This window comes from Lissotriton vulgaris, chromosome 12, assembly GCF_964263255.1.
Source record: "Lissotriton vulgaris chromosome 12, aLisVul1.2, whole genome shotgun sequence".
NCBI lineage: Eukaryota > Metazoa > Chordata > Amphibia > Caudata > Salamandridae > Lissotriton > Lissotriton vulgaris.
The window spans coordinates 113,178,917-113,194,203 of NC_141700.1; the positions used below are offsets into that span (position 1 = coordinate 113,178,917).

A 15,287-nucleotide genomic window follows, 5' to 3' on the forward strand; every position below is an offset into this window, starting at 1 on the left:
TCTGTAGGCACCAAAGTGGATCCAGAAACTCAAAAAGCATTCCACCTGGGCACCAGTAGGTGACGTCTTGTCAATTCACATCGACTCAGTTGCGCTTCTGAATTGACGAACAGAGCAGCATATTCACCCAACCCATGCATGCTGACATGAGTTCCTGTCTTTCTGCAACTTCGGGCGTGGAACCGGAAATCCATACTTCATTTTCTTTACTCTGAAGTGATTTTTTTCTTCTAAATTCTTCCACTGTCCAAGTGAACTTGTCACACCCAAGACTACAGAGGTCAAACTTTGTAGGCATGTCACAGTCAGATGTCTGTGACAGATCCCCACAAGGAGTTGGAGTTTGGTGCAAGATACTGTGCCCAGATGAATATGAAACTCAATCGAGAACACAAAGCTACGTGCCAAAACAATGTAGGACCGCACATAGGTCTCACTCCAGATCAAAGTCAAGATTGGGCACTCACTCCTGCACTCGTTTCAGCTGCGGATTTTCTAGATGGTTTAAGTCTTCAGGTAAAGAAACATAACAGGTCCAAGCATGACTCAGCCACTTACTGCCACACTTGTTCTCCAGAGAAGGTGCAAGGTCATCACCACGCTTCCAGGTCTGATTTACTTTCCACCGAGGAGCCATTTCCAACTTTGGGCCTAACGAACCCCGCACTCCCAGATCCATTGGGGATGTTGCAGTAGGTAGAAGCATTTCATGTGGCGAAGCTGCACATCCCTGGCACCCTTCAGTCTCCCTCTGGCACGTGTTCAAAGTAAAACAATCTGCAGGGGTCTCTAATCTGGTTACCGCCAGCGGAGCCATCCGTGGCACCTTCTGTACCACTTGAATCTGCTTCGAGCTTCATAATGGCGTTGGTGCCAACTTTGGGTCAGGAGGTGAAATTTGCGCCAATCACTTGCACTTTGACACCAGCCTCTGCCTCAGGCACCAGAGGAGGAGCTACAACCCATTGTGGAATCCGACACAAAGCAGAATTTGTCTTGACCCCAACCAATGCCGTGCCCAGATACTGATGTGATGCCGTCAACATTCAAACCATAAGATTCAGACAGTATTTAATTTCAGTGCAGTTGGTCTGAAACACTACACCAACTTTTTTTGCTCAGATAGAGAATAGGGCCAGCCATACAGAGGGGACAGTGGAGGGGATGGGAAAGAGTTTGCCTCACTTTATGATCAGGACAACTGGTATGGTTCGAAAAGATGTCAGTGGATTGGATACACCACACAATACTGTGTTGGTTCTCACACAGAACAGCAACTGTTATTATAAGTCCTTGGCCTCCACCTCCTCACAATGGAAGTAAAATCAAATGTACTTATTGATGTTCTTCATGCTTGGCCAGTCACTGAACAAAACTCTCCTGCCCTTCAACGAGGTCCTCTCCGACACATTATTGGGCACTTGGGCTAAACCAAGTTCTGGCCCTACAGTCAATCGCAGGTCTCATGCTACCATAGACCAGCACCTAGCGACCTGGACCTTTTTAAGCCATAATCCAACTCCTGAGAGTTTGGAGGTGCTGGCATCAACCAGTAGAGTGAACCCTAAAGCCTTTCCGACTACTCCTCTGGACGGAGAGTCCAAATCTATGGAAGCGTTTGGCAAAAGAATGTTCCTGTCGACCAGCCTTGCCTTGAGGTCAGTCAGCCATTGCCGGCTGCTGCTTGAATATTGCACCCTCCCACTCTGGGACATGATTGGTGAGAATTTACCTGCAGTCCCAAAAGACTTACGGACTTCCTTGGCCCAAACTATTTAGGATGGGTGTGATTTGTCAAAGTACAACATCCGCTCAGGTCTAGACACCTCTTGATTGTCAAGGAAGGTCTACAGGAACAAGTGTGGTTCTCCAGCGCCATGCATGGATAAGATCCTCCAGGCTTCTCTGGGGACATCCTGGCATCCTTAAGTCATGCCCTTTGGCGGTTCCCATTTGTTTGATAAAGGCAAACTCAGCTCTGGAGCTTTTTAAAGAAAGCAGAGTCATGGCACACTCTCTGGACCTTTCAGCACCACTTCGGCAATCCCCCCAAACATTTTATCTTTTTCGGTGATAAGCAAGCGGCTTGGTGTACCCACAGCATCAGGCCCCACCACCTGCACAACAGGCCTCCCAACTCTTTCAAGGTTGTGGCTGAGGGCTGTACAGACAAAAACCAGGACATTACGGGCAGCCATCTGGTAGGAGGCAAGGCCAGCCACTCCCTGCAGGAGTAGTACATTACATCCTACAGGTGAGTTCTTTAAATTGTCCAAAGGACTACATGCGCCATTACTCTTCGTCCCACCACACTTGACACTTACATCAGTGGAGCTTTTGGAGGACCATCTTTTGGCTAAATGAGCCTTAGAGAGGATACTGGCCTCAGAAGTGGGGATTGGATGTTAGTCCCACTACTTTCTTGTGTGTCCTATTTTGGATCTCCTCCTGCTCAAAGCTTTCCATATTAATTAAACCTGCAGGACCTCTATTTTCACATCCCTGTCCTGCAGGCCCGTGGGCACTACCTGCAATTCAAGGTGGGCCATGAGCACTTTCAGTTTTCTGTGCTCTCCTTGGGGATCACTAGTGCCCCTCGTTTGTTCACAAACATGATGACCATGGTCGCTGTCCATTTTTAGAGCTCAGTGGAGCCTGTCTCCACTATCTTGATGACTGGTGTTTAAGGCTGGCTCACTTGTCAGGCGCGGACCCACTCCAGAAGAAAGTGAACCTCTTGACATCGTTGGGGTTCTCAATAAACCTACTGAAGTCCCACCGAATGCCTTTGCGGAAGCTCCCTTTTGATTGGAGCCATCCTGGATATGGTGCTCTTTTGGTTCTTTTCTCTTAACCAACGAGTCATGGTCATTCGCGTTAAGATCCTGATGTTTCAGCCTCTGTACTGGGTCTCGGTAAGGACGGTTCCGAGACTTCTTGCTGTGTTAGCCTCCTGAATCATGCTCACAGACAATGCCAGATGACACGAGTCTTCCAGTAGGATCTAAGGTCTCAGTGGGCCTAGCAACAGAAGAACATGTCAGATTCCACCCAGGTGTCGGAGTGGACTGCAAAAGATCTGCAGGGGTGGCTGCTCAACCGCAGTTGGACCATTGCTGACCCCGCTCTCTAGCCCACGCAGAGTTGACTGTTGTGACAGAGGCGTCACTACTAAGTTTGGGAGGTCATCTGAGAGAGGTTGCGATAAGAGGACGCTGGTCTTCGGCAGAGTTCCACTTTCACATCAATTTTCAAGAGCTGCAGGTAATTCTTTTGCCGGAGAAAGCTTTCCCGCCCACCATCAACAGGCGGTTGGTGCAAATTCTCATGGACAACACCACTGCCTTGTGGTAGTGCAAAACGCAGAACTCTGTGGTGTCCTTAGTCCTGTGCAAGAAGACTCTACGCCTCTGGAATTGGCTCAGTTGGCAGGCCATTTCCCTAATTGTACACCACATGATATGATCTTTAAACACCAGGGCAGATAAACTCAGTTGACGAAGCCTAGCGGATCACAAACTGTAGTAACACCAGGAAGTGGCACAGGGCATCTTTCAGCATTGAGGAGTACCCTGGCTTGATCTTTCACCCCCTGCAGAGAATGCTCAATATCAGTACTCTTGCTCCCTGGATGTCCCTCAGAGATGCATTCTGCATGGAATGAAGCACAGAACTACTGTACATGTTCACGTTGATGCATCTCCTTGCCAAAGGTCTGGAGAAGATGAGAAATAACCAGGCCCAGTGTTTGAGCTGAGCATCTGTTCCCAATCAGGTGGGCCTGTTGCAGGCAAAACCTTTGCATATATTGATGTTTGTTTTGTATTTGGCTTAGTAAGGACTTGATGTTGCCACCGTCAAAGGTTATTTGTTGGACCTCTCAGCCTTTTTTACGTTTGCCAGACCAGCTGCCCTTGTTTAAACCATAAATGTGTTTCCTTAAAGATTTGCAAAGCGTTTCCACCAAAAGCCATCGGTGATGTCACTTTGGTACTTAAATTTGGTTATTTTTCCTCATGTGTATTCCTTTTTAATCAATGCACAGTTGTTCATTGGTTATCCTTAACATTAAAAACGGACTTTCTGGTTGTGATAACATCAGAACGCCATGTGAGTAAGCTTCAGGCCTTCAAGGTCCAGCCTCCTTAAACCACCATTTTTTTCTGGACAAACAGGTGTTAAGGACTCGAGCTGTGTTCCTGCTGAAGATGGTGATGCCTTTTCAAGTCAGACAAGCCATCATTCTTCCAACCTTCTTCACTCCGCCTAATGTGTGGGAGGGATTGTGTTCTCTGAAGAGACGAGTTTTCAGCTTTTTTGAATTGCAGGAGGGTTCTAGCAACTCTCACGGTGAGGATGCTGGTCCATGTCCTGGGAGTATAGACATAGATTGCATACTTTATTTTTCTTGTGGAATTTTGTTTTCAGTCACGTGATGCTTTGGCTTCTGGTGTGGCGCTGTTTCCTGATAGTGCTCCTTGATGTTACAACAGTTAATTCTGGAAGAACACAATTCGAGACTACTTTGACCTGAAGCTCCCTGGACTGGAAAGGTAGACTTTTTCCCAAGTGTCTTAACACTTGAAAACAGGAGGATGAAAACTGCATTGATTTTGCACTTTCAGAGCAAGCTCCATATTTATGAGTACCTGCAAAGTTTGTGGCTACTTGCAGTTGCGGGGGGCACTCGGAATTGCCAGATAAAGTTCTGCAAAGCGATCTTTATCCTTGCGTATCCACAAGATCTCCATTTTATTTGGGTTTAGTTTGAGGAGAATGATGACACATCCATGCCTAAAACTCAAAGAAACATTCTGTCGCATAGAAAGTGGCTGGGAGTTGGAAGGGACTTAATCAGTAACCTACATTTTTTAATGTGCCATGATTGCAGTGAAAGACAGTAGTGCATGAATACTAGATTTGGATCTGAAAACAGCACGACATATAAAGGATTTCATTAATTAGAATGTTGTTAATATTTTCAACACATCTATCCCAGGAAATATGAAAGGAGCAAGTAAAACATTATTTCAAGGTTATATATGTGCTATAATGTTTTCCATTTAGTTGCTTTGTTCATTCAAAATACTTACATCTTTGATTCTTTCAAATTTCCCATTTTTCTGTGCTACAAATGTCTAGAACAGTATCAGGCAGGTGAAAAACAGAAACACATTTTCTGGCAGGCAGATCCTGCCTTAACCTGAAAATTTGTTCCAAAACTCATTAGGTTTTAAGCCAAAAGTCTAATCTATAACTTTAACTTAAATATATCTTGTTGTTTTGCTAATTTATACATACAATTGTAGTTCCTGTATTAGACTGTGGTTTTTATGTCACAAAATATCGTTAAAACTTTGGGAATTATTACATTTTTATTTTTCTGCAATAATTGTTCATTCGTTTTGCAGGTATCTTATGGAGTGTGTGAATGTTGAAAAGAAACTAATCTCTTTACAAACTTTGCAAGTTTTTTTCAACGTTGCATCCTTTGTGTTTTTGAAAGGTTGTGAGTTTTTATTTCTTGAAAAATGTCCTATAAAAGTAGTATGAATTTATCTATGCAAAACCACACTTTTAGCACAAGAATTCTAGCACAGTAAAATTATTATGCAAAAACGTATTTAGCATGATTTTTCATCAGCAACTTTTGATTTATGAAACTTACCAATATCTTTCTGGGTAAAATTTACGTTTTGCACACCTGTACATTATGTGGTACCAATTACCAGAGAAGCCAAAAAAAGTATTTTCTGTCTTTTATACGACTTACTAAATAATCAATAATGTTGTTGTATTGTTATAGATCGAACTGAATGTGGCAGATGTATTGAAAAAGGATGAGCAGTCCAGCAATTATTTTTATTTTTTTATTTTGGAACATCTCTACAGCAATGAAGCTCTTAGGCGTCCAAGTGTGTTTGGATGTCATTTATTGCCAGTAGTAGTATAATGCTTTATTTCGGTCACAGACCATCAAGCATTACTGTCAGTATATAGAAAGGAGTAGTTTTAATTTTGTTTTCTGAATGGCAATAGCTTGTTGGTACTTGGAAGTTGCGTAATTTTACGGTTGTACATAGAAGGTTCTTCCTCAAGCTCTTTTTAGCCAAGGACCAGTGATTTCATTTTTCCAAGCGATCCCTTAATATAGGAACTTACTGTCACACCCTTGGAGGAATTCAAATTACATTGCAGTTGCTAATTTGGATATCAATTGATAATTAACCTTACGAAAATCTAGAGCTAAATTTATGCGCATCAATTTAAGCATTCCTGTTATAAATGGACTGTTAGTAGGTAATCGACACAACAAATTCTGCTCTATACATTCTTGCAGTAACACTACATTGACACTGAATTAGAATTAATTTTTTCTCCCCTAGTTACTGCTCCGATCCAACTAAAGTGATAACATTATAATTGTAATATTGACTATGTAAGGTTGGTTGTTGCCCCCATCAATTACAGCCTACGTTTGCAAAGTTACTGCACAGATCACTTTTAGAGGACAATTATGTGGTGGGCCGTTTAATGGCCAGGTTCCACATCAAGAGGGAAAGATATGGGGTGGCCATATCTTTGAACGCTTTTACTCTGGCCCGGGTTATTGGAAAATAAATTGGGCATAATCTTTTAACTTGTATCCTTGTAAAATACATTTTCTCCCATTTCCTTTATGATCCAATCTGCCCTAAACACTCCCAATCCCCCTAAATACTGGCATATCCTCTTGTGTTGCATGTGAAACGCAGATGCAAATGTCTCAGAGACTCACACAACACATATAACCAACCTTTACACATCTCCCCAACTACCACACACCCTAAAACCCAAGTTGGTCTCAGCTGCTGCTAACACCTCACACCTCTGGCAAGACTGAAGTTGCTGCTATCACTCGACTCCACTGCCAAATCACAAGCCAGTCTGTCCTCCTGCTACCACCTGATGCCACAGCCAAGACCCTTGGTGGTCTACGCCGTTGCTACCAAATGATGATACCTCTAATTCCTAGGTTGGTCTATACTGCGGTTCCCACCTAATGCCACCACCAAGACCCAAATGGATCTACACTGCAGATTCCACCTGATGCTACTGCCAAAACCCAGGGGTGACTTTTCAGTGGTAGAAGTCATCTGTGTATTCAGTATGCACTCAATATTATCTTGTCCCAAAGCTACATGATTTGACAAATATAGTGGTGCTCATGATGTACTTACAAATGTGCACGCCAAACAAAATTAAGCTACGGAAGAGAGACAGAGAGAGAAAGAACGAGAGAGTGCGAGAGAGAGAGAAAATAATTTTTACAAAAAATTTAAACTTTCATCTAAGCCAACATTGCTTCTCTTCACTGTTGTAGTGCACTCTTTGTGCTCGGTCAGCCTGCAATGTTATAATAAAGGCCCTTGTGAGCTCGGGTGACTTGTTACCAGCTGATAAACTTAAAAGAATCTACTTCTGTGGGAAGGCGCAAAGAGTGCATTTGATGGCCATGTTGGCCAAGCAGAATGAATTTTTAAGTCAGCCAGCTATAGGTCAACTTCGAAGGGTGCGTCTTTAAACCCTATCTTCTACAAAAACAATTATCTTTTGGAGATGGATATAGAAAATTTACAAAGCTGGAAATCAGGTTTCCCAGCTCGCCAATTTCTCTGTCAGACTGCCTTTCGGAAGGAGGTTTAGCCAATATATGAAAGCCAGTCCGCGTGGTGGTGGGCTCACAAGTATAGTATAATTGTACCCTTCGTAAACCAAATGTGTGGAATGGTGTTAAGTTTTGGAGGCCATCTGTAAGGCGGCTCTCAGCTCTGGTGGCCACATCTGGTAGTAGTGTCCCGCTCTGGAGGCCATGTCTACAGCACTGCATCTAATTCTGGTAATCCACGTCAGTTCAGTTGTGTACAGGCCTGGAGGTCACATCAGTGGCTTTGTGCATAGTATTGAAAGGAAACGACCAGAGCCTACATCTGTACAATTGTAACCACTGCAGAGGCTGTGTGTCATTTTAGAGGCCACTGCTCCAGAAATTTAGACTGGAAACATTCCAAAGTTGGGAGACATATTAGATGCTTGGTTAAGGGTCAAAAATGTGATATAGGACCCTGGAGGAAAGAGAGGTGTTATGAGAGGTATGCAAATTCCGAAACCTTTTATTTTGGTCAAATGGAAGTCAAGGTCACAATATGAGACTGGAATGAAGTGAAGCAAGCATCGCATTGGCACCATACAGGTGATGGGGGAAATCCAGGCAGATCAGTCAGGGTTTGTTCTGTCAAAGCAGTGGGAAAAATGTGTGACGTCATCGCTTGCCACATTCTGCACCCTAGAAGAGTTTGCACCGGTCTTTGGCTGCGTTTGTCATCTGTGTACGTCATGCAATCCGTAATACGCACTCCTCGCAAGAGTTCTATCACCACGAGCTACCGAAAGCGCTGCGATGCCAGACTAATGGCAGATTGTGCGCTATGTACGTACCGACTAAGAACAATAACAGTTAATGCATTGCAATTAAATCCTAAAAACAATGTGGAACTGTACCTCTGTGTCGAGTATGTTTAATAAAAAAATATTTATAAAAAAAAATATCCTAAAAACACTCCCCCCTTTGAATTTAATATGCCAAGGTGAATCCCAGCAGGTAATTTCCCGGAAAACTCTCTGCACAGACAGCATTTACTGTCTGCAGTGGTTTGTGTGGGTAATTGTAAACCGCCATGACGAATAAAAAGATCTGAAGCAAACACAAGGAGATTTGATTTGGAGTCCAACCAGTGTGTCAAAATACACGTTCTCCCTGTAAATAAAAAATGCCAACAACTTATTTTTATTATCGCGCTCCATGGATGTAACAGAACACATACGGTCACAACTCACGGCTACTCAAATGATCAGAATGAGAGTCCGAGTCGAAAACATGAAATCCTGTTTATGTTCCAGTCTGTGCAGGAGATGAACCTTTCCATCTGATATGAGACACCTTATACTTCAGTTAACAGGTAGCTTCACTAGTTCTCAAAACGTTTTAACTTGTAACAAAACTTTTAAACTTGTAATAAAACTTTTAACTTGTAGCAAGTTTATTTTGCAAAGGTGTCCCATGAGTGTGCGTACACACCCAGCCATTGTTCCCCAGTGTGCGTGCGCGCGCGCGGGGAGCTCACCTCTGACGCGGGGTCTCCTCGCTGCGGTCCAGGTATGTCCCCATCTCTCCTCGGCTGTCAGCGGAGCCTGCTCCCCCCTCGTCGTCGTGTTTTGGTTTCTACCAGAACCCACCGGTGCCTGCTCTGTTTTGGACGCTCCCGGCTTCCGCCGCTGACAGCTGTGGTAGTCAGAGCATCTGCGGGACTCATTATAAACTGGTTTTTCTGCCTTCGGAGGCACGTTTTTGGAGGGCACATTACCCGTGGTAGCTTCTCCTCAGCTGTAGCATCTGGGCCTTAGTGCCGACAGCTGGCAGTCCGCTTATTGCAGCAACTCCTCGGCGGGGCAGAGGGGCTGCTCTCACCCCGAGGCCCGGCGAGCGAGTGGGGCAAGTATTCAGGCAAAGGCGAAACGTTTGATTTAATATCTGAAGTTCAAGCAGGATCAAAGCGTCCTACAGACAAAAAAAACCTCAAAACTTGGTAAAACTGTCAAAAAAATGACCTGGTGCTAAAAATTATCAAGAAAAAGGCGTTTGATTTTATTTTATAAGTGTGTGTCTGAACTTTGTAATTTTGTCTTCTCTAAAGAAGCTATTGTACATCAAAAACTGACGAATTGTTCGTAGTGAACAGGCGTTATTGCCCTCTGTTCGAGGCGTTAATAGTAGTTATCTGAGCAGAAATGTGGTGTCAGCAATTGACAGCATTGAGTGTCCTCTACAGAGGGGCCTAACTGGCCTTAATTTCTCACTCCACAAATACAGGCTTGACCTTGAGGCGAATAATGACACGAAGTGCAATTAACAACAGTTAACACCTATATGGGCAAGACGGCTGTTAATACCCACGTCCCTGATCTAATGCACAACTGGTAAAAACACCCCATGGCTGGTTTATTTCCATGCCACTGATCGTATAATGCAACCAAACATTTTTAGTTAGTGTCAGAATTCTGCACGTTTTTTATTTAAATCAGACATGAACCAAATTCCTTTGGTAGCAGCCCACTCCATCGCTCTCTCACTGATATCTGCTGTGCTAGACAGAGACCGACAATATGCAAAGTAGGGTTGGCCCTCCTGAAAGGACGGTCCATCTAAACTACATATCCTCGAAGCACGCTGACGAACAAGCCTGTCTGACATGTTTCGCCTCCGAGGGCCCACATTGGTGATGTAAGGCCCGAATGGCTACAGCAGAGAAGTCTGGCCTCTGGCCATGAGGCAAAAAAGTGATACACATACTATTTGCATTAATTCCTCTGAGTAGCATTCTGATCGCTGCCACCATGGTCTCCACTAAATGAGAAGAGAATCAGCATCAGGAATGTTTTTGGGATCCTCTGATTATTCACTTTGGGCTGGAGCACTGAGCTTGACTCAAACAGCAGAAAAAAAAAGTCAAGGCCTGAAATGCTTGAACAAATCGTATCCCTGATAATTCCTCAGATTAGCTAAGTGGTGACATATGAATATGTGAATCAGTTGTAACATTGAACCAAAAGTAGAAGTAAGCCCAGTAGAGTCGGACTAGTAGTTTTGCCTGTACACCATACGTTTTTGAGCACGGACATGACTTGAAAAGGATTGTCGCCTTCTGTAATGGTCTAGACAAGGAAGCTAAAGATGATGCTCTCGACTTTGCATAGCGGTCAGTCAGTAGGATGTGGATCACTCTTGCATCCTTGTCCTTTCATGGTACAGCAAACGGAGGGGTGGACTTAATATTCCTGATTAGTTTCCTTTTTTGAATGTAACTATACATTCATGTAGAATTCCGAGACACTTAAACATGGGTCAGACTTCGCTATTGAAAAAAATCCTCAGCAGACCTGATAGTTTCAGCAAATTTCTGAGCAATCTCTGCATCCAGCAGCTACTAAATTTTAGAATCCCATGTAGCATAGATGTAGATTAGATCTTACCTTGAAGACGGTAATACCTAAGATTCCTATGAACTGAGTTTAGGGCCAATTAGGCGCATAAAATAAGTTTCAGGTAGCAGTAAAAGATGACTTATATGGGGTTATCAATGGCATCAGTATATGTGCCTTGGTGATATTGGATCTCTTGACAGCATGAAACACCGCTGACCAATTGATTTTACAAAATCCTTTCCAGGCTACAGTGGTCAATAGCACAGTTCTCAAATGGGTGAAACCCTTTCTTATGAGCAGGTTCCAGGAAATTCGAGTTTCATCTTTCACATCAGCTGAAGTGACTGATCTTTATTATCTCTCAGTGCTTTTCTTTATCGCTCAAGTCGTTCAATGTTTATTTTGAGTCTTTGGCTTCCTTATTTACATGTTAGCGGATGATACCCAGATAATCTACTTGGTGGATGGGATTTTGGAACAGCGGACAAGTCGGAGACGGCATTTAAAATGTCAGTATTAATTGGGTAGCCAGTGGTTCAAATTTAAATCAAATAAGATAGAAGTGATGGTAGGCAGTCACATGGAGATCTTTGGAATGAATCTCACTAGCGGGTGGAGTTGATTGAGCTTCAGAACCTGAGATACAAGTTTGATTCGGCCTGTCACCACATGAATCGATCGGCCTAAACATCGGCCAGGTTCTCCTAGCCGAGAATCCTCAGGAAGATACTTCCATATCTGACCCCACAAGGACGGACAATAGTGGAGAGTGCATTAGTGACCACTCCAATAGATTATGGTTATTCCCTATAGTTACGTCTCAACAAAGGTGACCTCTGTAACTTTCAGGCAGCCCAGAACTAAAAGTCAGACTCCTGATTCGCGGTCACAAATTTGCTCCAGCAAGTCCTTTTTTGAAACAGTTGCACTGGCTTCCTATAGTCGTACTAACTATGCCTAAATCTCTGTGCATAGTACATCGCACCGACTTTAGAATGTCTCCTGATTTTCTGGCAAGGGAGAGGCTGAGGTATTGTCCGGCCCATGCAATCCACTTATCGAGTTCAGTGCTCTCACTAGTACCAGCCGTACAAAGGCAGGCTTTTCTATCTGTCACCTATGTAGCAGAACTTCCCTCCTCCTTTTCTTGGTCTCCCTTCCAATGTTCTTCACTTTAGAAGGATTTTGCCTGTTTGTCCCATATTTCTAAACGTTTGATCCAAAGCACTATTTGTCACGAAGCCTCATAATTGTCGGCACCATAAAACCAGATTGTGGTGCACTGCATACAGAATGAAAGTAAATATTTCACGGGCGGTGTTCGGCAGTATAAAATATAATACTGTTAGATAAAACCAGAGATATCCGTTCATCTGAATGAGTGGTTTTGCTATGAAATGATCCCTTCTCTTGCAGGCTTCCACATATGTCTATATTATTTTGCATAAGACATTGTGAACTGCCCTGATTGAAATTCCAGTTAGAGGGGTCTTCTAATTGATCCAGTGGTATCCGTGCAGATGTTTAGCTATAAGTGAACTGCTACTGAAAAATTCCAGTTGATTTCATTGGCACCCTAGGTTGGTTATTGGTTACTACTGGTTTCAGCTGCTGCTTTAACAAACCAATAGGAATGCTACTTCCCTTTTGTTCCTCAGTTGAAATACACAAAGTAAGTTTTACAGCTATGAAGTACACCTTACACCTTACACCTTATGAAGTGTTGAAAGGTTTATTCGCAGTAGTCATCACTGAGCTGGTCCGCAGGATCATCTAACATGAGTTGGTACACATATAGTTGATACCACCAAGTAAGGGCGTATGGACAAAATCGGAAGGGGGAAGGTGAAGAGAAGGAAAGGAGAGAGCAAAATAATATTAGGTAAAAACTGTATAGTTATCAAAAAACATAAGCAAGAACACAGCACATTTCCTCCATTAATAAAACAAGGGGGTGAAAGATTTTTAAAAAAGAAGGTATCTTGACCTATAATATATACCAAGGGGATGAGAAAAAACATCAAGTCATGACAACGTTTTTGTGCCATGTGGGGGTCCTTTGGTCTTTTCTTGGTCACAGCCACATAGATTGCAAGGTGGGTTACAACCCCACCCATGATGCTACCTGGGATGTATATGAGCACCCTTTCCACGCTCCAATTCGAGCCATAATCATCTAGGCTAAACTCTTTACATCCCACCCGTCAAAGCTTACATTGTTTGGAAAAGGTGCAGTCCTCTCCTTGAGCTAGGGTTCTTACTATAACAGAATCCCCTGGTTTAAATTGGGGAACCTTCACATTGAGGAACCAGATTTCGATTTAGGCCTAGTAGAACCTGTAGTTACTTTTAGTAATTAGCGTGATGTACCTAGCAGGCTAACGTAGAGACACAAACATCAATACGCACGCCATATGTAATAACATAGGGATTAGTATACATTGTGTTATATATTTCTGCACCCAATTATACTCTGTACTGTTTGGCTTGACCGGCGCCATTTTGTGGCCTGGTTTACTCGAGAGGTTAGTGAAATCCTGAAATTGCATTTAGCTCAAGCTGTTCTCCTGAGAAATAGTACCACTGTAGCAACCCGCTGCTTCTGCACGTTAGGCCTGTCAAGGTTGTAGGTGGGGGTAGGCAGGATAAGCACATTCCGAGGGGTGCTGCGCTGACTCTCTCGGAGTTAGCAGAAGGGAGTTACCCTCACGACCTTGCAATAATGAGATGGACTAAACCAAGAGCGCTTTGTCTCCCATAAATGGTCTTCCCCTGCACCAACCTGTACCAACTTGTACTTTTCCTTCTTAGGTAACGGTTTTGAAATGTAACAGTATAAATGTGATGAGTTGAATATGTGCCAGCAGTCTTCTTGGCGGACCTCGTGGGGTTAGGTCGCAAGGAGCTCCTCTGGCAGAGTTTGTTTGTTATAATAAACGATTGGACCTTCTACACTGCCAACTGACTGATTATTGGTAATTGGTATTGGGCTATTTGTAAGTATGGCTCTAGGTGGGTTGTAATTTATTTTTCGGTACTTCAGTTGGCGACTCCGCCGGGACTCCGCATTGGGGTCATCCCTCTGTAATCAGAAAGAAACGGGACATTGAAAAGGGCGATCTTGATCGGGGGAAGGATCGACCGAAGAATTTGGGGTCTGCTCCGCTCTCCCGATCGAGAGAGCCCCAGCTGCTAGTGACCCCACGCCGGAGTCCTTCGGGTGTAACACGAGAACAGGCCACGTTGGTCTAACGAGAATTGGCAGTGAGGAACGCACATTCGGACCTGAGTGCACCAGGTGAGTGTCTTGTTCTGTCTTGTGTTGGATATCTTTTGGATTTTGGATTTGGCACTTGGAATTTGGTGGCTTTGGTCACGGAGAACTCGAAAAGGGGGTATGACGTATTGAGAGTGCACGTGCGGACGCCCCTGTTTTGGACTTTGGAAATAACTAGAGATTAAGACCAGACGCCTTGGTGTAACCTGCGAAAGCAGTTTACGCCCGGCCGGACTGCTCTCGGGAACGCCGGCGGCTGAGATTGGGTAGCACCCGGACGAATCTTGAAAAAGCGGGCTTAGTCAGAATAGTTCGGGAGGTGAACCATGAACGCCGTCAGATGGTCTGTAGGTCGGTCTGTGGTTCAGAGAAACCTGTGTGGCTATCTCTAGGCAGTCTAAGGATAAGACTGTTTGACTTTGTCTTTTTGGATCTTTGAGGTTTCGGAAAGGGTTCTCCATAGTTGGGAGTCGACGGGCTCCACCTCTTGTTTGAAATACATTTGTTTTGTCATTTATGTCGATGTAAACTGAAGTTCGTTTTTCGTACTGTAGTCACTTTATCTGTGTGAGGGTGAATTTGAGTGCAGACATGGCCATGTGTATGAGAGCGTTGTAAATAATAATTTTGTTCCTTTTCAGCTCGATTTTGGTAAGGGGGCGATGCCGTGCTTCAGTAAACTATGTTTCGGCTGTATTGAACGAGGGAGCACAAGGTTGGATGAAAGCCAACCAGCCCCTCCGGAGGGAACTCCCAGCCATGATATGTATTGCAAGCATGGTATTGGGCCCCTCCTCTTTAATACATTATGGAATAAATACACTAAGGATAATGTAGAACTACAGTGGCCAAAGACAGGGTCTTTTGCCGAGAAAAAGATCCAGTATCTGCAAGAACGTCTGTTCGCTAAACGCAGCAGACAGGCCATGTTTGATACTCTTAATAAATGGCAGAAAGAGGCAAAACGGAGACGCATACGATCCGAAAA

The 15,287-nt window shown here is 43.8% G+C and overlaps 1 protein-coding gene across 2 annotated transcripts in view; it reads right to left on the reverse strand.

The window, feature by feature from the left end:
* Positions 1-9,373, reverse strand: part of BNIPL (BCL2 interacting protein like) — a 221,152-nt gene extending 211,779 nt beyond the window's left edge. The window contains exon 1 of one of the 2 annotated variants that reach the window (XM_086947437.1): positions 9,165-9,373. In XM_086947437.1, the coding sequence (XP_086803563.1) occupies positions 9,165-9,208 (44 nt within the window). In that variant the 5' untranslated portion in view covers positions 9,209-9,373. The remainder of the gene's footprint in view (positions 1-9,164) is intronic. The other variant, XM_086947440.1, reaches the window with a different exon arrangement.
* Between the last annotated feature and the right edge of the window lie 5,914 nt (positions 9,374-15,287).